Here is a 27,954-nt window from a genome sequence, read left to right as displayed (position 1 = left end):
CAGTTGACCGGAAGACAACAAAGTGTAGTTATATGTACTGAAGAAGTCTAAATGTGATGATTATGAACCAAGAATAGAAATGAGAAACTCTGCCTTTTCCAAAGACTTCTAAATTGAGTTTTTTGGACATCCGTCACGTACCGTGGTGGCAGTCATGTCTTTGCGGCGGTCTGGGATCTCAGACTTGTTGGGGTTGTTGGCACTGCTGACCATGGGGCTGGAGGGGGGGAGGCTGTGGCTCCCCATCACGCTGCAGCTGGCCTTACGTGAAGGCATTCGGCCCTCCCGCAGCTCGCGGTCCCCCGTGCTGGTGGGGCTCCTCTTGGGGTGCATGACGGGCATGGACGGCCCGCCTTTGTTGTGGAGGACAGCAGAGCACAGACACATAGAGACTCGTATAAGGAATATTCTGCATCAACAGTGGAATACGCCCTCCATACAATGCTAGGCCCAGCATTCCAAGTGAGAATATATGTTATGTTTGTATGAAAAAGACATGATAATATTACAATCACAAGGAGAAAACCGTTCCAGGCTCCAGGTCTCCTGAATGTAGCGCCCAGAAAGAGGGAATAAAGACGTTAGAAAAGAGACTCACAGAAGTCGCTGTGTCGCCGCTGCCTGTGATAGGTGGAGGCACTGCGCTGAGTCTTGCTATGTGAAGAGGAGGAGGTGGAAGAGGAGGAAGAGGTGCCGGTGGCTGAAGAGTGCTTGTTGGTCCCGTTGGTGATGGGGCTGGGTCGTACTCTGGCCAGGGACAGGCTGCTGGCTGTGCGGGCCTCACTGGCCTCCTGTGATGTCACAACGGAGAGAGAGGAGTCAGGAAGGGAGAAGATGGGTCTCATAGCGTGAAGGATAAATAGGTAATCGAGTACACCAGGGGTTTTGGTCTGCCACACAACAAAGTTTTGAATTGCAGTTCTGATAAGAGAGGTAGGGTTTCAAACAGTCCAAATTATTTCAACTTTGACCTTGTATATCTCTGACCATCACTGTATGTAGCACCGCAAGTTAGCAAGGAAATACTTTGCATTCTCATGGCCTCTCTTTCTAAATCAGTCCACTGATATAAACCATACCTATCTATGAACTGGAACATTTAAAGAGGGGGGACAGGGGTTTGGAAGGTTGAAGGTGAGAACAGAGGTGTAAGAAATTCTAGGAACTTTAATTTAAGTAAAACTACAAACACTGTTGGTTTTCCGTTTTAAGTAAAAGTCCTGGTTTGAATGTATTACTTCCGAAGTAAGAGAAGCATCATCAGCTAAGTTTACTTAAGGCATCAAAAGTTTGCAGAATTGATCTTTCAAAGTATTATAGAATATTATAATTCTGTTTCTATCACTAACTAACACATTTAAGAGCCTTTTCTATCTTGACCTTCTCCAGTGTCAAGCCAATTTAAGTGACTTTTAAAATAATAATAATAATAATAATAATAATAGTAATAATAATAATAATAATAATAATAATACATTACATTTATAAAGTGCTTTTCCTGGTGCTCAAAGCGCTTACAAGCAAGTAAAACAAAAATAAGAACAAAAGTAAAAGTGCTAAGCTAGGAGGAATAAGGGCAAGGGGTTGGTTGATTAGGAGTTGAAGGCAAGAGTGAAAAGGTGAGTTTTGAGGGATTGTTTGAATGATGTGAGAGTCTTGGCAGATCTGACGTGGTTGGGGAGGGAGTTCCAGAGTATGGGGGAGGCTGCAGCGAAGGCCCCGTCCCCCCAGGTCCGGAGCTTTGTCCTGATGGGCTGCAGTAGGTTAGCTTCAGCAGACCTGAGGCGACGGGTGGGGGTGTGTCGTTGGATGAGGTCACAGAGGTAGGGGGGGCAAGGTTGTTGAGGGCTTTGAAAGTGAAAAGTTATATTTTAAAGTCAATGCGGTGTTTCATGGGGAGCAAGTGGAGGTCATGGAGGATAGGGGTGATGTGGTCGGAGCGTCGGCTGGAGGTGAGCAAGCGGGCAGCTGAGTTTTGGACATATTGAAGTTTTTTTAGTGTGAATGCACGTGATCCAAAAAGTATGCTGTTGCAGTAATCCTGTCGGGATGTTATAAAGGCATGGATCAGAGTTTCAACAGCGGTCGATGAGAGGGAGGGTCTAATGCGGGCGATGTTCTTTAAATGGAAGAATGCGTTTTTTGTGACCTGGTTGACATGAGGGAGGAAAGTGAGGATGGGGTCAAGGATGATGCCAAGGTTACGGATGTGAGTGGAGGGGTTGACAATGGAGCGATCGATGGTAAGAGAACAAATAGTGTTTGATAGTAGCACTACAGTACTGCATCTTATCATATCAGCATATCATTGTGTAAGAAAAAGATAACATTTGGTAGATATATGTGACTCACATCGCCTTTGCGTCCCAGTAGTAGGTAGGTGGCAGTGACTTCATTGTATTTTTGATTAAGCAGAGCGTCCTTGATCTCCTCTGGCGTGAAGCCCATCCCAACCATCACCTCTGAGGAACACAAAGAGAAAAGGTTAGAGCCATTCATACAAACATCTGTTAATGACTACTTTGACCAGCAGGGTTGGGAGGTTTACTTTAAACCTTAAACATGCTGATTTTAAGGTTCATATTTGTACTTTGTGCTGCTACTATGACATTTCTCCATGCTTTAATATTCAAAAAGGTATTTTTCTCATACTGCTTGTGCTGCAGCACCTACAGAACATCACAGCGTACAAAGAATATCTCAAATCTGCTCCTTCTCCAAGAGACAGAATATGGTCTTACTAAACTATATGGAATAAGAGAAATCACAAATCAGGTCTCCACCTACTGAACTATTAAAGCCAAGATAAAACCAGTCGTTACAGGAGTTATACAGGCCTCACGGTACGTCCACACGGCAGCGTCGCATTGAAGCTTGCCGGTGAGCGTGTCTGGCGTGCGACCAACAACCAATCACATTAATCTCCCGCCCCGGACACACACGCACGCGGTTTGATTGGCTAGAGCTTGTACTGGCATATGATTTGATTGGCTGACGCTTCCGTCGACGCTTGAAAAGTTGAACTTTTCTCAACTTTCGAAGCGAGCAACAGAGGCAAAGCGACGCGACGGAACCACAATGCAGTTCTCCGTTGAAGCACGCAACGCTGCCGTGTGGACGTACCGTCAGAATTCCAGATTTAGCCAGGCTTTAGTTTCCTTATGCTGTTATGTACTAGTTTATTTCATGGAAAAACAACAGTATATTCTTTAACAAATCTGGTCTTTACCTACTGGATTTAAAAAAATACGTAATTTAAAATAAAAGAAAGAAAGAACCCCTGAAGACTTTTTTCACTTAATATTGTGAGACTCATTCAGGGTATATGCAGGAATCCTGAACTCAAATTGAATACCTTTTAAGACCTTTTTTAAGACCCTTTCCATACATTTTAAGACCTCATCGCAACTTTGAGTTCTAACCTGTTACATTGGCAACACACTTTACCTCACATTTACTATATTGATTGTAAGATAGCAAAACTAAACAGAGTGCAGACAGACTACTGAAGCCTCCTTTCCACATGAACTTCAACCTCTCTGTGAAGGTCAGGTTTAATGCAGTATGCTGCTTTTTTGCTTCTGTAGACTCTGTGCTCTTTCATTCCAGTAAAACTCCTCAGAAACCATTAGAAACCAGTATTTGACCAATAAACAAAAGAATTGACAAAACTTTGAACTATGAAATATGTTAAACTTTGGTGAGCTTCAGTGGGGTAATGCCATATCGCTGTCCGGGGCTAAGCCCTGGCACATAGAGGATGCTCTGACGTCATCACCCTCACACATTTGTCATATGTTTACAAAAAAGGATATATATGTTAAGACTTTTCTCGTTCCTAATATAGACTATATTTAGGGTCTATATGTGTTGACTTTACTTTAAAATAGCAGATCTCTGTGACCGGATATAGTTTGGCTTAGACCCCGGCCCCACAAGGACGCATACGGTAAAACGCATACGCAAGCGCAAAAAAGGCTTCCGTTCACACGTATTCGATTCATTAATGTCTCCGTTCACACTAGACCGCTGGAAATGCTGGAAACGATGTAGTACATATGTCAGGCCTGTAAGTTGCGCTGCTGCCGCCCGAAATACACCAAAAGCAGCGAAGAAGACCCCGGATCATGGTTGCCCTTCTGTTTATTCTCCGTGGTGGACGGCGTGTTCTCCTGCTGTATCTCTCAGGTAGTCCACCAGCAGATGAAAAACACCCACCTCTCCGCCTCTTCCAAGGAACGAGGGGACCGTGCGGCAGTTTCCGTAAAAAAAATGTTCCACCGGTCAACATATCCGTTAAAGTTTAAATCTTCCGTACAAAATTAGAAAAGTGCCGGTCAGAGGTCTTCTTTGTTATTTATTGAGCTTTAAAACCAATTGATAACGACTCTGTTCTCTGTATAATAATATAAGAATATTTAATAAACGGTGACTGCCTCTCTTTTCCTCCCCCTCTTCTGACAGCCCAGCAGCAGCAGGAGACGTGGGGAGAGGGAGGCTTGCTATTTCATCGTTATCAGAAAATGATCATATAGCGCACACACGGAGCCGTTGGACCCCCAGAGCGTTGCGTATGCCGGTCTACCCACCTTGGGACCGGTTACCGTAGTCGTTTAGTTCCCCCCCCCCACACACACAGAGCGGAACAAGGCAACGAAACTTAAAATAATAAGCAGCATTTTACGGCGCGCTATGCATGGGGCCGCCTTGTGGGGTTTCCCGACATGTCGTTTCAGTAAAAGAAAGGGTGTTTCATGTTGTCGTTGCTGTGAACCTTCTTAATACCTTGGAAAATGCAGTTTAATACTTTTTAATACTTTTTAATAGCCTTAATTTTCGCTAAATTGATTTATCAACTTTTAATACTTTTTAAGACCCCGCGGACACCCTGTCATTAAGATGTAGTGTGTCTGCATGTGCTTTGTAATATAATGTTCCTATAACGATGTATTGTAACTCTGTAAACCTGCTAGTTAACCCCATTTTGAAAAACAATTACTTTTGATTAATTATGCAAAGTTATCCGTACAGGTTACAAGTTACTTTTGTTTTTGTTGTATAATGACGTTACATGTACTCCATTACTCCCCCCTGAATCAGCTGTGTGGTGGAGAAGGTTTCTGGGTGAAGCAGCAGACTCACCTATGCGAGCTGCGTCACTGAAATCTTCCACAGGTTCTATGTGGGGTTTCAGGTCTTCCCCCTCATACCCTGCATTAATCCACTTGTCCTTCATGACTTGCTGTACAACAGAAACACAGAGAACATTCAGTTGTGTCTAAAATGAGCTAAGCTACAGCTTCTGTGCAGAGTGTACTCACGTCTAGGGTGCAGCGTTTGGAGGGGCTGAGCACCAGGAACCGGCGGAGGATCCCCTCGCAGTCTGTGGACATGTAGAAGGGAACGCGGTACTTCCCCCTCAGAACACGCTCCCTCAGCTCCTGTGGAACACATATCACATGATACCAATGTTAACACAGCAACCATATGCGTACAATCAGGGGTTAAACTGGGATTTGTCATGTGTCGACTCGGGGTAAGGGGCATCATTTTGAATGAATCTCATCATTTAGAGGCTTTTTCAACATTAAATTAGACTGGAATTCCTTTACATCTTAGACGTGTACAATATACACACACTTAAAGAGCAACTACATGTGAACTCATTGAACACACATGAAGTTAAGAGCCAAAATTATGATTACATTGATCATTATTGAGATCATGATTTGATCACAATTATTTATTGTGTAAGAGCCAAATATACATTTTATTGCTAATTCACAATGAAATAAATGGAGCATTGCTTTCACTCCCATGTTGTTCTACAATCCTGCTAAAGTACAAACGACGGCTGAACCATAGAAGAAAAAATGGACATGTCAATATTCATTTTGTTGCAATGTGTTTCGCAACATTAAAAATCAAAGGAATAATTCAACTTTCAATTTTACAATTTAAATTGAAATGCTCTAATCTGGTGCACTTTGAGAACAAAATTAAGAGGCTACGTTACGAGGATAGACAAAGAAGAGCTCTTCAAAACATACAAGTATCATCAATTCTTTGGTGGATATAAAGGATCATTACCCAGCATAAAGCACACATCCTAAAAGCATGGATAACGAGACGGGCTGCGTGTTAAAATAAGGGTCAGGTGGTTTACAGACATCGCCACAGGCCCCTCGCCCTGAGGGGAGCCGCTCTGTGAAGCACTGAGGATATGAGCGGACACATTTTTTTTTTAAACAAATAGACGTTATATATAAAGCAAATACATTATTGAAGATGTGCAAGGTCAATGAAGTAAGAGCATGGGACTTTGTGCCAGCCCGGCCCATTTTAACCCCTGCCTTTAATGCTACTTTAACATTGGGCAGTATGACCGCCATAGCATGATGCATTCCAACACTATCTGCACACAGGTTAAGAAGAGGACATTCGGACTCTCTAACTAATCATCCCCACTTTCTTTTGAACTCTAAATTACAACACATCCAACACTCTCTGATGAGACCAGTGTAATGTAATGGTGTCTGTTGCAAATAACTATCCGGGTCCCTTCCTGCTGGCAGTATGCTGGGGGGCGGTCACATGAGTGGGGTTAAATACACATTTGTCTCCATCCTCTGGTAGAGCTCCAGGGGGCCATGCATTGCCATCTGCCTGATTTAGGATAAACATACTATTTAAGCTTTTTTAGGAGCAGGTTCTACTACAGGGTGAAATAACAATACAGCAGAGAAGACAGTAGGGTGACTCAGGAATATAAATTAAATAGTTATTTTGTACACATAAACTAATACTGTATAAAGGTCCTTTCTTTCCTATTTATTAAAATAAACACAATTACAAGTGGCTGATTTTGAACACATCAAGCAAGGAACCCCAGACATGTAAGCAGATGTTAATTAACAATTAAAATACACATTTTTTAACCAATATATCCCTACAAAGATGACATCCTTACATCATTTGGGTAAGAACATATCAGTCATGGTTTTAAAGAGTAAAGGCTAAGGAACACATAACCTCAGTGTGTCTATAAACTAGAAATGTATTAGATTAGATTGAATGTCATACACACTAAAATGCTTCAGATATTCTGCATATATTATCTGGTGACCAGCATTGCAATCGACAACTCAACTACCTTGCTCAATTGTGCAATCATGATCGCTCATTTACATGGAGGTTTCATTCCAGCACTACAATAAAGGTACGGCCTTTCTCTAAGAGTTAATTTTACAGTAACTCATTCTTTGCCTTTACTGTTTCACATTCACGCTTTCATCAATAGCTAGTTTCAGCCACAGCAGGCAGCAGTTTTCACTGAAAAGGCTCTGAAAACCCAGTGCACACTACCTACCAACAGCAAACAGCACACAGAGACTAGCTGGTGAACACATGGAAGCCTCTAGCAGCTCAGAGACAGATGTTGTTAGCACAGATTTAAAAAAGAGCTGAAGGAGAGTAAACACTGGGCTTAAATTCGCCAGGTGTCCAGCAACACAATTTCAGATGCTAATGCTGCTGCAAGTGGACTCATGTGAACACAGGCCACTGGTTGCTAACAACTGCATATAGCTTTGAAGTGTTTCTATCACATCCTATCATCCACTGCAATGCAATAATGAGTGCTAAAACAGGAATGAGTCAGCATTTAACCACCTACATGTACAGTTTCCTCCATTAGATACCTAAAATAAGGTCTGTGGTTCACACAAGCTAAAAATATTTTCATGTTTTGTTCTTCAACATGAAACACGTCAGTAAACACCCAATGGTAATGTCTCAAGCTTCTATGTGTAATTAATACAGCATTTGTCAAAATTAGACTGCTAAACATCATGATTTTGAACATTAGCCGTCTTTAGCTTAGTGGTGTTGATGCCCAGCAATGTGACCATGTTTAGTGTTTTTAGCCTAATGTTACATTTTACTTCTAAAAATGGATGATCCTGCTGAACAATGATGTATGTACAGTGGGGCAAAAAAGTATTTAGTCAGCCACCAATTGTGCAAGTTCTCCCACTTAAAAAAAAGATGAGAGGCCTGTAATTTTCATCCTAGGTATACCTCAACTATGAGAGACAAAATGAGGGAAAAAAATCCATAAAATCACATTGTCTGATTTTTAAAGGATTTATTTGCAAATGATGGTGGAAAATAATATAATAATAATGATATAAGTATAAAAAAAAAAAACGTGTGAGTTTTAACAACATGTTTATTTATTGACTTTTCATTCCTGTATAATCATTTTGCACAAAGATGGCACTGTTTGTCAGAGCACTTCATCCTTCTGGGTTTCATGAACCCATCCTGTGTGTATGGGAACGCCTCTATATATACTTGGGGGGGGGGGGGGGGGGTGGTAGCGCGGGGGGGGGGGGGGGGGGGGGGTTGAGGTGACGTGCAACAACAACATTAACCTTTCTGTTGGTCGCTTGTTAGCAGACCCTTCACGCGATGGCAGAGCGAACAGGTACAGGCAGGGCCCATAATGATAGCCCTCTAGAGTAAATCTACTACCCACACATAAACGTATGGAAATGGGTTACTATTTAAAAAAATAAATGTATTTATAAATGTATTTAGGAACCTATTCATGTGATTTTAAGTGGCGGTCGACCTCAAATCCTCTAGGGGGGTCCGGGGGCATGCTCCCCCGGTAAGATTTGTTTTTTAATTTTGGAGTTAAATGCATCAATCTGGTGCATTTTGAGGGGAAAATAAAGAGACTAGATCTATGGAAACACCTATATTAAACAGAACTGTATACATTTCAATAATCATAAAATCATGGCCATAACCAATAACCAGGGTATATGCAGGAATCCTGAAGTCAAATGTAATACCTTTTAAGACCTTTTTTAAGACCCTTTCCATACATTTTAAGACCTCATCGCAACTTTGAGTTCTAACCGGTTACATTAGCAACACACTTTGCCTCACATTTACTATATTGATTGTAAGATAGCAAAACTAAACAGAGTGCAGACAGACCACTGAAGCCTCCTTTCCACATGAACTTCAACCTCTCTGTGAAGGTCAGGTTTAATGCAGTATGCTGCTTTTTTGCTTCTGTAGACTCTGTGCTCTTTCATTCCAGTAAAACTCCTCAGAAACCAGTATTTGACCAATAAACAAAACAATTGACAAAACTTTGAACTATGAAATATGTTAAACTTTGGTGAGCTTCAGCAGGGTAATGCCATATAGGAGCTCCCTCACAAATACCCAGGGGTTAAATTGGGCTGGGGCTGTCCGAGGCTAAGCCCTGGCACATAGGACGATGCTCTGACGTCATCACGCTCAAACATTTGTCATATGTTTACAAAAAAGGATATATATGTTTAGACTTTTCTCGTTCTTAATATAGACTATATTTAGGGTCTATATGTGTTGACTTTACTTTAAAATAGCAGATCTCTGTGACCGGATATAGTTTGGCTTAGACCCCGGCCCCACGAGGACGCATACGGTAAAAAGCATACGCAAGCGCAAAAAAGGCTTCCGTTCACACGCATTCGATTCATTAACGTGTCCGTTCACACTAGACCTCTGGAAATGCTGGAAACGATGTAGTACATATGTCAGGCCTGTAAGTGGCGCTGCTGCCGCCCGAAATACACCAAAAGCAGCGAAGAAGACCCCGGAGCATGGTTGCCCTTCTGTTTATTCTCCGCTGTGGACGGCGTGTTCCCCTGCTGTATCTCTCAGGTAGTCCACCAGCAGATGAAAAACACCCACCTCTCCGCCTCTTCCAAGGAATGAGGGGACCGTGCGGCAGAGCTTATTATTATTTATTGAGCTTTAAAACCAATTGATAACGACTCTGTTCTCTGTATAATAATATAATAATATTTAATAAACGGTGACTGCCTCTCTTTTCCTCCCCCTCTTCTGACAGCCCAGCAGCAACAGGAGACGTGGGGAGAGGGAGGCGTGCTATTTCATCGTTATCAGAAAATGATCATATAGGCCACGGCTTACACACGGAGCCGTTGGACCCCCATAGCGTTGCGTATGCCGGGACCCGTTACCGTAGTCGTTTAGTTCCCCCCCACACACAGAGCGGAGCAAGGCAACGAAACTTAAAATAATAAGCAGCATTTTACGGCGCGCTATGCATGGGGCCGCCTTGGGGGGTTTCCCGACATGTCGTTTCAGTAAATGAAAGGGTGTTTCATGTTGTTGTTGCTGTGAACCTTCTTAATACCTTGGAAAATGCCGTTTAATACTTTTTAATAGCCTTAATTTTCGCTAAATTGATTTATCAACTTTTAATACTTTTTAAGACCCCGCGGACACCCTGAATAACATACCATTTCCAATATGAAAAAAACACTGAAACTTGTTTATTAATTTATTTTCGGTTCATGTATAGTTGTGTCTGTACTCCTGAATCAGCCTCTCCTGTCTCTCTCATTACATTATTATTACATTACATTACATTGCATTTAGCTGACGCTTTTATCCAAAGCGACTTACAATAAGTACATTCGACCAGGAAGATACAACCTTGAAGAAAACAGAATCATATAAGTACATCAGGTTTCATAGAGCCAAACATTTCAAGTGCTACTCAACTGGCTTTAGATAAGCCAGTCCTTTATTAGTATATAAGTGCTTTGTTAGTAATTATATCGCTCGAAGTGGAGTCGAAAGAGATGCGTTTTCAGTCTGCGCCGGAAGATGTGTAAGCTTTCTGCTGTCCTGATGTCAATGGGGCGCTCATTCCACCATTTTGGAGCCAGGATAGCAAACCCACGTGTTTTTGCTGATGGGAACTTGGATCCCCCTCGCAGTGCGGGTGCAGCGAGCTGTTTGGCTGATGCAGAGCGGAGTGCACGTGCTGGTGTGTACGGTTTAACCATGTCCTGGATGTAGGAAGGGCCAGATCCATTCGCAGCATGGTACGCAAGTACCAGTGTCTTGAAGTGGATTCTAGCAGTTACCGGAAGCCAGTGAAGGGAGCGGAGGAGCGGCGTGGTATGGGAGAATTTTGGAAGGTTGAAGACTCTCTCCTCTCCTCCCTGCTCCTCTTTGAGGCAGCAGCAAAGACTAGTTTTAGCTCTCAACAAGTTTTAAAAGTGTATCTTACCTTTTTTCACCTAGTTAACTTTTTATTTATTTATTAATGCCTATTTTACTAATCACATTACATTACATTACATGACGCTTTTATCCAAAGCGACTTATAATGACCGATTACAGGGACATTCTCCCTGGAGTAACTAAGGGCTAAGTGCCTTACTCAAGGGCAAACTAGTGGTGGTGTTCCTGGCGGGATTAGAACTCACAGCCTTCCGATCTTCAGCCCACCTCTCTATTCCTTGGACCAATCACTACCCTATCAAATGGAAATATTTGTTTACATAAATGGTGACCACACCGTTTGAGACCCACTGAGAACTTAGACTAAGTTAACTATCTAAACACTCAGAGAGTCAGTTACCTCACCTGAGCTGAGGTTATCCTGAGCTTGAATGACACACAGAGACCAACCAAGGGCTTTGATTTATGATCTGTATGACAGTGGCCATGTCGACAGGCCACATCATCTAGACAGCCAGTCACCCTTTGTGAGGCAGGCCACTTAACAGGCCAGAAGGAGGCGAGATCAGAGCAAGGGAGCGAGGGATCATTGTCCACAAGTTAATCGATCGCAGATGGCGTCGTCGTCACGGAATATAAAAAAAAAAACGTATAAAAAAAAGATATTATTAAAAAAACAAAAAAAACAAAAACTAAATGGGTCGCGAAATATACTTGGGCGGCCGTTAATATACCTGGGCGGCCCGCACAAGTATAGTCTATGTGTGGGAAACCCTGAAAACCCCATACACGGTGTATCTGTGGATAGATTTTAGAATGTTTAAGCTTAAAGGAACAGTTATTCATGCTGTTGTAGGACAAATGATAATATATTACTGTAAAAAATTAGTCCCTAAGTAAACTCAGCGCCCTGCAGGTACCCTGACAGACAGACAGACAGACAGACAGACAGACAGACAGACAGACAGACAGACAGCTCCTCCACACATCACTTGCCTTCAGGTTCTGCCCATCAAAAGGCAGCGAGCCGCTGACCAGCGTGTAGAGGATGACCCCCAGACTCCAGACATCCACCTCGGGCCCGTCGTACTTCTTCCCCTGGAAGAGCTCCGGGGCGGCATAGGGCGGCGAGCCACAGAACGTGTCAAGCTTGTTGCCCAGCGTGAACTCGTTGCTGAAGCCAAAGTCTGCAATCTTGATGTTGGCGTCGGCATCCAGCAGAAGGTTCTCCGCCTGAGTCATACATGTATGGATGCAGAGGAGGGGGGGGGAGGCAAGCATGCACAGCAGGAGAGGGCGAGAGGACAGGAAGGGGACAGAGAACAACACATCCAAGGAGGGAAGGGGGAAGCAGAGGAGGAAATAATGGGATGGGGGAGGAGAAGAGGAATGAGAAAGTAGGATGGACACAAGAATGGGAGTTGTGAGGAAGAAAAGAGAGCACGAATGAGAGGCAGATGGGGGGTTGTCCAGCATAGCTACTGTACATGAGTCATAGTGTATATATGTATGTCCCTGTGTGTGTTTAGGACTAATAATCTTTGAGAAAAGGAGCAGAATCTGACTGCCTCATACCCTTTTCAGCTTCTGTACTCATCAGGGGTTTACTGGGCCCTTTTCACAGACACAGATTAAGACTAGTCCCAGATTATAAATGTGAGTTCAGTGTAATATATCAATGGAAGAAATGTCCTAGTCCTGACCTAGCCTTAATCCAGCATCTCTGAAAGCAGCCCAAAACATCTTCAGAGCTTCTCACCTTCAAATCTCTGTGGACAATGTTCTTCGTGTGGCAGTAGTTGACAGCAGAAACAATCTGTGAACACAAAGGAACAGACGGAGTTATGGTACGGACAATCAAAAGTGAGGATTGGTACAATGTGGGCATCCATAGGCGATGAATTTGTACCTGTCGAAATTTGGCTCTGGCTTCAACCTCCTTCATTCTCCCATGAGACACGAGGTAGTCAAACACTTCACCTGAGAGCAGCAGAAACAGATCAGTCCAGTCGTAAAGACAGAAGCGTAATAGCCATGCCATTATTTGAAATATTACAAGGTACATGTGCTCTCATGGTGTTAACTTCGACTTCAATGTTCTCAATTTTAGAAATACGCTTATTTTCTCCTTAGATGTATATTACTATCATAAATTATCATTTAATGTGAAGCTGCACCAGATAGCTTAGCTTAGCATAAAGACAGTACAAATGGGGTAATAGCTAATGTTGCTAAATCCAAAAGGTAATAGTGGTGGAACGTAATGAAGTCTTTTACTGTTGTGTTTCTTGTACTTTACTTTATTTTAATTTTATGCTGATTCATACTACACCACCTTTTGGAGGCTAAAATTATACTTCTTGCAACATTTACCTAACAGCTTTAGTTACTTTACAGATTAAGATTATTATCTAAAACAAAATATAAATCAACTAATAAATAAACATTAACATATAATTATAGGTTCAGATATCCAGCGGCAGTAAATAAAATAATTAAAATAAGTCTTGTGATGCATCCATAACCATAATCCACCAGTATATTCTTAAATGAGCCATTATGCTTAAAGGTGGGGTAGGTAAGTTTGAGAAACCGACTCGAGATACACTTTTTCTTATATTCCATGGAATGCTCTTAACATCCCGATAGCAATGAATATCTTAAGTGCTTTGACAACAAATCCATAAAAAAATGTCATCTGTGGAAGCCGTAGTACTGTAAAAGCACGACCAATTATTTTAGCCGGCTGTGCATTTTCAAATTCTAGCGCACTCGAGCTGGTTTCTCCAAAATTACCTACCCCACCTTAAACAAACACTTTTGGTACTGAAGTATATTTTGATGCCAATACTTTTGTACTTACTTTAGAACGATTTTGAATGCAGGACTTTTGCTTTTTGCAATGGTTCCAAATAAATAAACTAAATTGTAAAATTATCGAAATGCACATAAGATTCCCTGGTTGGAGCTGCATTTGTTAAATGGATGTATATAATGTGCTGATAGTATTTCTGATGGTGAAGGGAGTTGAACCCACCTCCACTGGCGTACTCCATGATAAGGTAAAGGGTCTTATCCGTCTCAATCACCTCGAACAGCTGCACTGTAGCACAAAACAGATACAGATTAAAATCACATACATCTCAACAAATCCTGCTCAAATAAAAAACAATAGCACAGCAGTCTGTTTTTCATAATACCAAGAAACCCGCTGCTTATGCTGTTGGTTTTCTGTATTTTCCATATGGCATTTCAGCTCTTCAATTTACACACACACACACACACACACACACACACACACACACACACACACACACACACACACACACACACACACACACACACACACACACACACACACACACACACACACACACACACACACACACACACACACACACACACACACACACACACACACACACACACACACAATGTGTGCCTTACCTATGTTAGGGTGATTTAAGCCTTTCATTATTCGTACCTCCCGAAAGAGCTGGGGAGAAGAAACAAAATATTAATAATGTCAGACATTATAAATAAAAAAAATACAATAAATCAGTGTTTAAAATTGCAATGAGGGCATCATGTTCTTGGCAAGAAATGCTTTTACATTATGGAAAACCATGTATGTTCCAAGACAATGATCACCATTCTGCCTTTTGACCCTGTTTTCAGCTCCCAGGTCAGACAATTGTTATTGAATTTGTTAAACTTGTAGTTGAAATGTGCTTATTTTAAATATTGTATTCCCTTACTCATCGCTATTGTCACTACCTGAGAAAGACATCAACTGAATCTCAAATATGGATCGTCACCAAACTGTTAGAAAACGCTTCTGTCTATTTTCGAGAATTGTAGGAGTACAGAAACTCTTCTGGATTGTGGAAGTTATTATTAGAAGAGTAGGAGCCTTCAATTGGTGAGATTTTTTAGTAAATGCAAAATGTTAAATTTTTAAGCATCTGCAGATAGGAATATTAACATGGGTCATTACCATATTGTGGCCCTAGTTACTGTATTAGCAAATGACTAAGGGAACTTCAATTTGACATATCAAAGTCTCCAGTTTCTCCAGGATGTGGGGAGGACTACACATACGTGCAACATCTGTAGAAATCGGAGGAGTACATCCATCCATCCATCCATCTTCTCCCGCTTATCGGTGGTCGGGTCGCGGAGGTAGCAGTTCCAGCAGAGAGCCCCAAACTTTATTTTCCCTGGCCACATCAACCAGCTCTGACTGGGGGATCCCAAGGCGCTCCCAGGCCAGCGAAGAGATATAATCCCTCCACCTGGTCCGAGGTCTACCCCTTGGTCTCTTCCCAGCTGGACGTGCCTGGAACACCTCCCTAGGGAGGCGCCCAGGTGGCATCCTAACTAGGTGCCCGAACCACCTCAACTGGCTCCTTTCGACGCGAAGGAGGAGCGGTTCAACTCCGAGTCCCTCCCGGATGACCGAACTTCTCACGCTATCCCTAAGGGAGACACCAGCCACCCTGCGGAGAAAACCCATCTCGGCCGCTTGTACCCGCGATCTCGTTCTTTCGGTCATGACCCATCCTTCATGACCATAGGTGAGGGTAGGAACGAAAATGGCCCGGTAGACAGAGAGCTTCGCCTTCTGGCTCAGCTCCCTTTTCGTCACAACGGTGCGGTAAAGCGACTGCAGTACCGCTCCCGCTGCTCCGATTCTCCGACCCATCTCACGCTCCATTGTTCCCTCACTCGAGAACAAGACCCCGAGATACTTGAACTCCTTCACTTAGGGGTAAGGACTCATTCCCTACTTGGAGTGGACAGTCCATCAGTTTCCTGCTGAGAACCATGGCCTCAGATTTGGAGGTGCTGATCCTCATCCCAACCGCTTCACACTCGATTGCGAAACGATCCAGTGAGTGCTGAAGGTCGCAGACCGATGAAGCCATCAGAACCACATCATCTGCAAAAAGCAGTGGTGCAATCCTTAGTCCACCGAACTGCAGACCCCCTCCCCCACGACTACGCCTCGAAATCCGATCCATGTATATTACAAACAGGATTGGTGACAAAGCGCAGCCTTGGCGGAGGCCAACCCTCACCTGAAATGGGTCCGACTTACTGCTGAGGACCCGGACACAGCTCTCGCTTTGGGAGTACAGAGATTGGAAGGCCCTGAATAGAGACCCCCTCACCCCATACTCCCGCAGCACCTCCCACAGTGACTCCCTGGGAACCCGGTCATACGGCTTCTCCAAGTCTACAAAATACATGTAGACTGGATGAGTGTACTCCCAGGCCCCCTCCAGGATCCTTGCGAGAGTAAAAAGCTGATCCGTCGTTCCACGACCAGGACGGAATCCGCTTTCATCCTCCTCAATCTGAGATTCGACAATCGGCCTCACCCTCCTTTTCGAGTACCTTAGAGTAAACTTTCCCGGGGAGGCTGAGTAGTTTGATGCCTCTGTAATTGGCACACACCCTCTGATCCCCCTTTTTAAAAAGGGGAACCACCACCCCGGTCTGCCGCTCCTTCGGTACGGTTTCCGACTTCCACGCAACGTTGATGAGACGTGTCAACCATGACAGTCCCTCAACACCCAGAGCCTTCAGCATTTCTGGGCGGATCTCATCCACCCCCGGGGCTTTGCCACTGTGAAGTTGTTTGACGACCTCAGTGACCTCCCCCCGGGAGATCGATCCCCCGTCATACTCCAGCTCTGCCTCTAACATAGAGGGCGGAGTTGTCGGGTTCAGGAGTTCCTCAAAGTGCTCCTTCCAACGCCCTAACACTCCATCAGTTGAGGTCAACAACGTCCCATCCTTACTGTACACAGCTTGGATGGTTCCCTGCTTCCCCCTCCTGAGGTGTCGGACAGTTTTCCAGAACAACGTTGGAGGAGTACAGTACACTTTAAAGATTACATGAAATGGCCCAGTGCCTTCGTTGTTTATCATATTATAGTCTTTATAGCTCACTATGAGATCAGGGTGGAAAGGTACAAGCAGACACATTTATAGAGGACTCAATGCTCATTTTCAGGTTCATATTTGTATTTAGTGCCTGTACTGTGACATGTCTCCATGCTTTAATGTTCAAAAAGCTCATACTGCCTGTGCTGCAGCACCTCTTTTCACCCTCTGTCTGAAACCAGAGCCCATTCTGCTGTGTGGGAGAGAAACTCCCTCTGGAGGGAACACAGAGATGTTAGCCTTTGCAGACCATTTACATGCACACAAACCTCTAAAGCACACTATAGGGAAGAAAAAAACCCCAAAGGCACAATAGAGCCTCTTTAGAAAATCACACTTGGACTTCCTGGCTCATCAAGATGAGAACTTGCAGAGGTGACGAAAACCAAAAAGAAATATACCCCACACAGATGTGATGAACCTCAATAAGGGCATCAATTTATACAGATGAACCTGTCTTAATCTTAACTTAATTACTCAGAGTTTGTTAGAGCAGAGCAGAGCAGAGGATTGTGTCCTAATGCTCCCCTTGGTTCTAGTGTATACCCCTCCTTTAACAAAAGGCCATGGCTGAATCCCAGTGACTCTCGTCCACACGATCAACTGGAGGAAGGATGGTGCGACACGCCTCTATATCCTCTTCTCTCAATCCTCTCCTGTCTCCAATGCGCCTCCCTCCTCCTTCACTCAATCCCTCCATCGCAGTCTTCTCCTCTAGCAGTGCCCAACGTCACTGTTGCCGTGGCGACCCAGGTATTAAGACCGGGCTCTTTCCCAGCTTCTCCAGCTGTGCTAGAGGGGAATCTTGGGATGTGCTCATCATCCGAGCGTCTCTTTAATCCGCTGCACGTCACGGCAGGGCTGAGCGGTCAGATCCGTCAAAACAATAAACAATCCCCCGGCAACGAGTCCGACCCGGTCACCCTTAATAACCGCCAATAAATAGGAAGCATAGAATAAAGCTGACAAGGATGGACACGTGCTCTGTGGCAATAAGGCTGGCTTTAATGTATCCCCACAGAATAAAACAAATTGTGTTAAAATGTCAGTTTTATGTATTAATTAATATGATATTAAAAAGTAACTCTAATTTCTAAATTAAACATATTTGATTTTGTTCAGAAATCAGATAGACCAGTATGAAAATCTCCTGTCTCCTGCTATTTCTTCTTAACAGATGTTGATGATTTATATTTCACATCTATGATTTTACCTCCCTTATTCCTCCCCCTCTCTTACCCAGCCGTATACAATGCATCTCCCTCTTTCCTTCTCCCCTCTACATATATGACAGATTATGCTAATATGGGCTCTTTCATGTCTTCGGTACTAAGGATTTTCTCTAGCCCACGGGTACGTAAAGAAGCCCGCTATTATGAGCGGCCAATTGTAGAGTATTCTCTCCAATCAGGGGCCAATCCCAGCCTCTCTCCTCAATCCTGGCCTAAATGTTGCACCATTGTCTTTCACAGCAGCAACCAAACCAAGAAAAGCACAGAGCAAGATATCCATATATTTTAACAATATCCTAAAATTAGACTAGATACGATGTTATATTTTGAATATCATAATATTGAAATTGTTTTGTCTTTTCTTGGTTTTTAAGGCTGTTTTACGGAAAAGGGATTTCTGTTTTGTATTATTTTTCTTCAGGCTTGGGGTGTAATGAATTACATGTAACTGGATTATTTAATCAGGATGAAATAAATAGGTTACTGTACTCCCTTATACATAAAAAAAGATGTCTTGAAATTACTGATACATTTCAAAAGATTGGGATTACTAGCAGGACAACAATGTTAGTAAAAACCTAAAAAGAGCATATAGTGTTTGTTGTAAAAGGATCAGATGTTATCTCTTCTCTGTAAAATGTACTGTTCTGAAATCCAAAAGTAATGGAAAGTAATCAGGTCACATTATTTTTTTCTCCAGGTAACTAGTGCTAATACATATTTCACGTAATCTTCCCAACCCTGTTTGTCTTTACCACCGTAGTCATTATCCACATTACTGATGAATATTTATTAAACATATTGCTGTGTAAATAATGTAGGAAATCGATATGCTCCATATGGCAGAGCCCTAGATAACATATTCATTGGGATTACAGTTTTCCTACAACGCATCTAATATTCCAGCCAGGTATAGGGCACAGATATGTATTTTCTTTCATGCTATAACCAAACGAAAGACGATGTCAAAGTCTCAGGATTACAGGAAGCCTGGGATCAGAGGGGCAACGGAGGCTTTGGGGAAACAATGAGAAGTTGTAGTAAAGCCTTGATAATTCTGTGACAACCCAAGGTCATCGCTATCATTGCATGCAGAAATGATGAAAAGACCATTTATAAAAAGTCAAAAAGGTACAAATAAAATAAATAGGATCAAAAGGATCGTCATCTGTAATCTCTATTTTTCCTGGGCAAAGCTTTTGTGCCACAGTAAAGTCAATAATAGTAACAATGGGGACTACACTATTTGTATGACATAACTAAAGGGCTAAAGGCTATTTCCCTTAGCTATATTCTTTAGGGGGGACAGAAGTTCAGATATGCCCCTTCTAGTTTAAATATACATCTTTTTAATCTGTGTAGCAAAATATACAGACATCTTCAAAACTAAATCACAAATATAGACACATACAATATTTGTTCAGCCCTGATTTGATCCTTCTGGTCTTTTCCCTTATTGCCCAAGGGCACTGTAGCTCATGCATGCTGAGGGAGGAAAGGAGATTCGAGAGAAAGGGAAGGAAGACACTTTAGCCCATATGTGCATTTAAGCAGCATTATGGGCAAAGACGGGTTGATTGCATGTCTCTGCATCCTTTTTCTCCCTATGTCTTTATAGACATTCCCTAACCACAAGACACTTCTTAACCTGAATGTGTGTGATCAAGATGGTTGTGCTCCGGATATAAAGTGGTGATATCTAAGCATGTGATCAACCTATGATTTATGATGTCTATGATTTGGGTCTGCATGTCTACCAACCAAGATCTACTGATGTTTGCCATTCCAGATCCTGAAATGAAACGTGCCTGAGGTTGCCCTTGATATCTAGAGAAACCAAAGTGTCCACTAGCGTCCACCACTCAGGCTAAACACACAACTTGCTGACCAGCAGGAAATACAAATCCAGTCAATCAAAAGCCCTTCTTAGCATCACAGCATTCGTGGCTATCCCCAATGTGTTGGAAAGAAACATTAATAAAACCCCAAACACAGAAAAGGTTTAGCTGGGTGACCATGTTTCCGACGTGAGTCACCCCGGGGAAGAGATTATTCCGGAGAAAGACGTGAGAGGATCTCTGGAGCGGGGGTCTCCTCCCAGTCCCTAGCACCTGCCAAGCAGCATCACCCCCTCTCCATCAGCTGCTCTCTCATGCCTGCCCTCTCCGCGGAGGAAACAGCTGAGGATCAACCTGAACCTCTCCAAATCCCCACTGGCATGTCAGGATTTTGTTGAATTACATAATAAGGAGCAAACTATTCACAGTTCTGATGCCCAGCTTCTGCACATAGTGTCAGACAGTGGAGCATGTTCATATCAGTATCAAAAGAGGAGACACTCACCTTTTGAAGGCTGGTTGGGTTCAACTGAGTTTTGTCAATGATTTTTATTGCAACCTGGAAGAGATGTCAAAGCAAGTTTTTGATGAGGAAAAGGAAACACATGAACATCAGCCTTTGCTTAAACATTCATGATGCTCAGAAGCCTTTCCTGATGATCCAATGAACACCTCTACGTACCCTATCTTTGCCATATTTTATGAACAGCTTTACAAATGAATCATTTACTCAAGCTTTAGCTATAAGCCATTTATCAAACCACATTTACATATACAAAATGAGGTAATTGTACAGTTATGCTATTATTGTTCATAACTGATCTATAAAGTTGTATTTAATGACTTATTTAACAATAAAAAGCAATCAGCCATAATGTATACAAATGTGCTACCCATTTATGCATTTTTATATAATTTCAGTGAATTCAAATAATTTCTCTTATTATAATTTATTTGGTTACTTCTGCTGTCAGGATATCTCCAGAGAATTTAAAAGTATGCTGACTTTTCCCAAAAATATTTTGAGTAGGAAAATGTCTAATTAAGGAGAATAAAAAAGAAGGTAAGACTTCTACTTGTTTTAAATATGTTGAAAACTAAAATGTAGCAGGTTTATTGCTGGACCAAATCCCATCTGTATGACACCGTCACCTTTCCTCCCCCTGCGAGCATCATCCATCTCCTCCTCCCACCATGCACCTCTGCTGCCCCATGTCTCACCTCCTTGCCTGTCAGGATGTGGCGGGCCAGCTTGACCTTGGCAAAGTTTCCCTTGCCGATGGTCTTGAGCAGGCGGTAGTTGCCGACGTGCGGCTGCTCGTCGGAGCAGGAGGCGATGGAGATCCTGCTCCGGGCCCCCAGCGAGCGGCTGGACTGGCTAGTGGCCTTGTCTGAGCGACTGGCCCCCAGCGACACATGCTGGAAGAAAATAAAATGAGAAGGGAGAGGTGTTAAAGAGAGGAGAGGAAAGTGGTGAGGATGGAGAACTGGATACAGCGCTGGAGGTGGGGCCCCATTCATTCCTAGAAATGTTGCCCAGTGGCGCATAAAGCCTAATTGGACTGGCTCTAGTACAAAAATACCTTGATTCTCTGAGGACTCATATAGCATGCACACTTGCGTTTTCCTCTAGCCCCGCCTCCAATCCAATGGAACATGTCAAGGCTAGGCTCAATAGAACGGAAAGAGAGGGAAGTAACTCTGGATAAGGCATTTAGCGCATTTTACAGCTTTTAGGCCCTAATGATTTAAATCACTATTCAAGTGTCAGTTGATGTTTGGCCACTACAAGAATGAGCCTTTACTGTACGCCTGGCTCACTTCCTGTGTGCAAACACCAATATAACATGGAGAAAGGCTTCAGGCTTCCAAAGCAGATCCAGGACTGCCTGTTCCCACCATGGAGCCCTCATGGTCTTCAGAAGCTAAATTACCTGTGTTAGCTCCTCCTGTCTCTGGGTTTTGTTTTACCCTTATTTTTATTTTTATTCAACTACAAAGCAACTTTGAAATACATTTGAAAATATGCCCTTCATTTGGGATTTAGCAGCTGCTGTTCAGAAAAGGAACATGTTGTTTCCATCATGATCATGTTTTCTGGAGGTCTACTTTCTGCTTGAAGATGTCCTCGTTTAATATGACAGAGTATACAGGTTTATCACTGCAACCTGAGTTAGTATTCACAGCTCTGTAAAACAGTTTCCTGCTACAATTACTGCTACTACAGAGGTGGGAGCAGTACACCGATCTTGTTCTTAAGTAAAAGTAAAATTCCAGAGTGTAAGAAGAAGAAGATACACTTTATTAATCCCTTTAACTTTGTAACCACTATGTTTTGTTTACACACACAGGGGAAGATATAAATGGCTAAACACACAACCACATGCAGATAGGAGAGGTGGCAGAGCAGAGAGGCTGCCAGGTACCCGGCACCAAGGGAGCAGTTTCGAGGTTAGGTGCCTTGCTCAAGGGCAGCTCGGCAGTGGCCTTGGAGGTGAACTGGCACCTCTCCAGCTATCACTCCATATTATTATTTTTTGGTCCGATCGGGACGTGAACCTGCAGCCCTTTGGTTCCAAGACCAAGTCCCTACAGACTGAGCCACTGCCGCCTCTAAAATACTCTATTACAAGTAAAGGTCCTGCAATCAAAATGTTTCTCAAGTAAAAGTACAAAAGTATTAGCATCAAAATATCCAAAAGTAAAAGTAGTCATTGTGCAGATTGGTCCATTTCAGAATAATATATATGATATGTTTTATAATGATTGATCATTAAAGTGTTCTCACAGCTGGTAAAGGTGCAGCTAGTTTGAATAACTTTTATATACTGCAGGGTATCTTGTGAATTTACTCCGGGTAGAACTAAAGTCTGATTTAAGACTTGATTATATTTCACATCATTCATCCACATCTGTGAAGTAACTAAAGGTATTACATACATGTAGTGGAGTAAAAGTACACCATTTACCTCTGAATTGTAGTGGGGTATAAGAACGAAGTAGCACAACATTGTAAGTCAAGTAAAGTAAACAAGTCCCTCAAAATTAACTAACTAACTACAGCACCTGAGTAAATCTACTTAGTTACATTACACAACTGTACTACTGCTACTGCTAATGCTGCTACTGCATCGCATCAGAACATTGGAGTCACAGATAATTTTCTTCCAGGAAGCCATGAGCAGATGACAAATGGAGGACAACAGTGTGCACTCAAACAAAGCTGAATGTGTTACAGTATGAAACAGCTTCTTGTCATGTGACAAACCAGGGTACGATACAGAGGAGGAAAAACAGCGAATACATGGTGGGGGTAATAAATAAATACAAATAAATACCAGGAGAGCGAGAAACCAGGATATCAGACAGAAAATGGGAATAAGAGAAGAGAGGAATATAGGAGTAAAAAAAGGAGCAGATGCCAGCACAGTGGTCCCTGGCCCTAACGCATCACACTTCCATCCCCCCAGCATGCCATCTTGCTCTCAGCCACACACACACACACACACACACACACACACACACACACACACACACACACACACACACACACACACACACACACACACACACACACACACACACACACACACACACACACACACACACACACACACACACACACACACACACACACACACACACACACACACACACACACACACACACACACACACACACACACACACACACACACACACACACACACACACACTCCTTCCCATGCTTCCATTCCTGTTCCTCATGCCCCACCTAGAGCCAATGTGGCCCCTCTCTCTCCCTACAATACACACCGGCAAGTCCCAGCCACCATCTCTGATGGGTGGCAGCAGCTCATTCATTCATCAAGTGTACGCCTCACCTGTGCCAACATGGCAGCACAACATTTCATCCAGTCACTCCAACTCATCGGTCATCATCGCTTAATTGTGGAGTGATGACAGCAGATTGAGATCCATCTTAATGGAAGAACGGCTCAGCATTCATAATCAATCATGCACAGCGTAAGCTCACACACTTATGCACACCCAGTTAGTTACACACACACACACACACACCCAGTTACAGTTACAGTCAAACACACACACACACACACACACACACACACACACACACACACACACACACACACACACACACACACACACACACACACACACACACACACACACACACACACACACACACACACACACACACACACACACACACACACACACACACACACACACACACACACACACACACACACACACACACACACACACACACACCCCCCACACACACACACACCAACTGGCTTAACCATCCCTCTGTGCTGCTAACAGACAGATGGGGGAGCCTTGCCAGAAGTGTTTAAGGGAGAGAAATGCCATCATGCCAAGCCTTCATGTCACCATTTTGAGATAATTAGATGGATGGATAGATAGATCATGGTGCAACATTCTTACATTATGTGTTTCTCCCATGAACATATCCTCTGCGTCTGTGTCTATTAGAGGCCTCTACTGTTTTCCACTGTACTGGATGTATGGCGCTGTCTGACACCCACTGCTCTGGGGTTGGGCGCTTTGTAGGCTGCGCAGCAATGGACTGCACATCATTTTACGCAGTAATCCCCGTTTCATACCAACCACACATTTTCTCTATACATTTATTTTGGGCTCTCGTCCCACCCATCCATTTTCTGGAGACGAACACTGTTATATATATTGAGGCAGCAGCAGCAGCTGGCATTATAATGTGACATCACTATCTCTCCACAGCCTTATAATAAGAGGTGACGGCTGGTTTTCAGGCTTTCTGCGCATATCCGCTGAGTGTTATAGTATGCGGATGGACTCATTCCGGGCTATTAGCCTGCCATCAGCCTGCCATCAGCTCTTCCTTGCGCAGACACTCAAGGTTAGCCCATTTTCAAAGATCCTGCTCAAATATCCACACAATATCACCTGCAGAATCCTTCCACCTAATGGGGAAATTAGCTCCATGATCCTACATGGAGAACACACCCCGTGAATGCAAAATCCCACATATATGAGGAGAACATTTCAGGGATGCACATTTTGTCTTATGCATGCACACCATCGGAGGCTATAGGCTGTAATGCACTTACATGGTCTCCAGTACTCCTGTCGTTTCCAGACGGTAATGCAGACCGAGAAGACATGTTGTTTTCTCTCTCCTCTTTCCCTGAGTGAGAATCAAGGTGTGTTTGCGCGGATGATAATCACAGGCTCCACAGACCGAATAACATCCGCAGATGCGACCCACCGTCCCGAATCAATCTGCCTCTTCTCCAGCCGGCCGAGCCACGGTCGAGAGGAGACATCTGCCTGTCATGGCAGCAACGGGGATCTGGAGGGGGGATGTCCTCAAACAAGCTGCATTTTCCACCATGCACTTTGCAGAAATATGGCCGATCAACGATGCAGCAAATGCAATGCAATGCAAATCCCGAGCATCGAATAAGTGCTAAAATGCGGAGATGTTTGGCCGGAGCCCAGCGTCTCTTTGGCGTCTCTCCACCCCCTGCCTCATTTCGCCATACAAAACAAACACTGTTCCTTCTGGATGAGTGTCATCTCCCTCTGTCAGAACCCTGCTCGTTACAATGCCTCCTCTCCGCCGGCAGCCCTCTCCCCTTTGCAGCAGCTCGCAGGAAAACACAGCTTTACGGTGCAGCGGGGGAAAAGGCCGAAATGTTCAGAAATCGGTATTCCCGGTCGGTGAGATGCGCACCGCCGTGAAGCCAGGAGGAATACACAGAGGCAGGACTTCCGGTCTCTGCTGTTGACGTAAAAGCCTTAGTGAATTAATGATAATTCATAATCAATATTGATGTCTATTTTTTTTTCAGCTATCATTAGGCCTACTTTGAGCATTTAGGAATCCAATTGAATCCAATTTTGTTTTGTTATATTTCAATGTTATAGTCTGTACAATGTGTAATATGTACATTAACATTTAATTGAATTATTGCAGTGCATCGTCAATGCTGCTACCTCTGCTTTTATTTATTTGTGTCTATTTGTATTACTTCAGAGAGAGATATCAACGATATCACACAAGATACTGTATGTATGAAGACGATAAAGATATTCTGATTATGTTACAATACCTTTTGGATTAACTCTATAATTCAAATAAATACAGGAAAAAAAGATCAATAAGATGGCTTTTATGAGTATATTCTGTGTAAGAAAATATAACAATATAACCTTAAAAAATAAGGAACCAATAAGTTTTCTCTAGAAATGTGCCCTCTAATCAGTGTTTTAAAAATCAAATAAAAACCTGCCTTTTTATAAACAGGATGCAGTATGCAGAAACTTATAGACCAACAATACAAGTGTACATGACCCCATAGTAATGTTTTAAAAGAAAAAGAAAATCTTTGCGGATCTTAAACTATAGATCTTTATTTTTAAATGAATTTTACCTTTGTAATGCTAATGATACCCAATTTTAAACTAAAAGATGTTGTTTTTCTTTACATATAGAAAGAAACAAAGAAATGTGTCCCACTGAATTAACGACAAACGCAGATAAGTCACACTAGGATTCAAGCAATATTGCATTTGAAAACAATTTTTAAAACTAAGAGTTGAATGATCTGTATACCTTTATAGTCATAGCTCCTTTAAAATCACTTTGAATTATTTACCAGCCTGGTTTGCTCATATGTACACTGTATATTTTTGTATCTATTAACTTGTAAATTACTGGATGTAATTGTGTTCTTTGTCACATTGTATTTGCATATCAAATTGATGTAAATTCCTTCTGTTTTATTAGATAATAATCAAGTTCTTCAAAGACACAAATGTCTTGATTTTATTTTGAAAAACCCAACGTCTTCTTTTCCTGTCCGATCTGTCTCAGCATATTTCCCTTGACGCAGTTGAGATGCGCCACATCAGAGATGCTCACAGGTTCAACACAACACAACACACTGCCGGTTTCATCAACGTAGATTTGAGCGTAAAATTAGTGTGAACCGTCAAAGATGGCCGAATACAGGCTCAGCATCCAAATCTCTCATTCATTCAGAGTGTTCTGCTTTTATATGATGTGGGGTTTATATCGGGTATATGGCAGTAGCCTGCACCAGGGAAGAAGCCAGCTTTACTGAGAGGCAGTGCTCTTCTTTCAGATAAAGCAAGTCATTTGAACAGACAGGTATCACTTCTTATTAAACACCTAAAACCGTGTGTCCGCAATGCAAATTAAATCTAGACTGGAAATTTGTTCATCCTTTGCCACCTAAAATTGGCTTCCTATGATATCCTCTCCCCCTCAGCACACACACAAAATACTGCATGTACACACTACCAGCTGGCGGGGCTTTTAGAGGTGCAAAATACATGAGCAATGCCTATAATTCACTCTTCTTCTGCCTCTCTGATGGTAACATTCCCACTGGCTTTGTAATTGCATATTACAGTCTCACAGTGATGTTATATGTATCCTGTGATAATATTCATGTTCTATACCTTTACCTTCATTCAATATAGGCTACCGATAAGATTATGACTTCTGATCCCTCTTTTAATTTAGGCTTATATATTGCAGGTGCTTGCATGTGCAAATCTTGCAAACGTTTTAGGGCACACAATGGCTTCTGTTCCATATGTGCACCATCCATAATCATGCTGTTTCCCTCTTCACTGTTTTGAGATCCCCTATGAACCTTCAAAGACCCACAGGTGCCTGTCTCAAGGGAACATTGACAAAAATATGAGCTGAATGAGGCCATTTATTTTACCTGCATTCTGCCCAAATGTATCACTAATACTGACCCATGCACTCTCCCATGAAAAATGTACACAGTCATGGCTTGTCTGGGGTGTCGGTAAGGTAATCCT

The 27,954-nt window shown here is 42.8% G+C and overlaps 1 protein-coding gene across 1 annotated transcript; it reads right to left on the bottom strand.

Annotated features, from left to right (window-relative positions):
- Positions 1–108: 108 nt before the first annotated feature.
- On the bottom strand, positions 109–27,128 carry mark4a (MAP/microtubule affinity-regulating kinase 4a; the record flags this gene model as incomplete). Its single annotated transcript, XM_079650948.1, has 13 exons — positions 25,203–27,128; positions 21,308–21,505; positions 20,592–20,645; positions 14,512–14,560; positions 14,102–14,167; positions 12,974–13,044; positions 12,824–12,880; positions 12,061–12,297; positions 5,322–5,441; positions 5,143–5,242; positions 2,353–2,462; positions 599–791; positions 109–353 (listed from the first exon to the last, which is right to left on the bottom strand). Exons 1-13 carry the CDS (start codon positions 25,254–25,256, stop codon positions 109–111), a joined length of 1,554 nt encoding a protein of 517 aa, XP_079507074.1. The 5' UTR covers positions 25,257–27,128.
- Between the last annotated feature and the right edge of the window lie 826 nt (positions 27,129–27,954).

Source organism: Notothenia rossii (assembly GCF_949606895.1).
Source record: "Notothenia rossii genome assembly, chromosome: 9".
Classification (NCBI taxonomy): Eukaryota; Metazoa; Chordata; class Actinopteri; order Perciformes; family Nototheniidae; genus Notothenia; species Notothenia rossii.
Note: the sequence above shows the minus strand (reverse complement) of the source record. Positions and strands in the feature narration are given on the sequence as shown.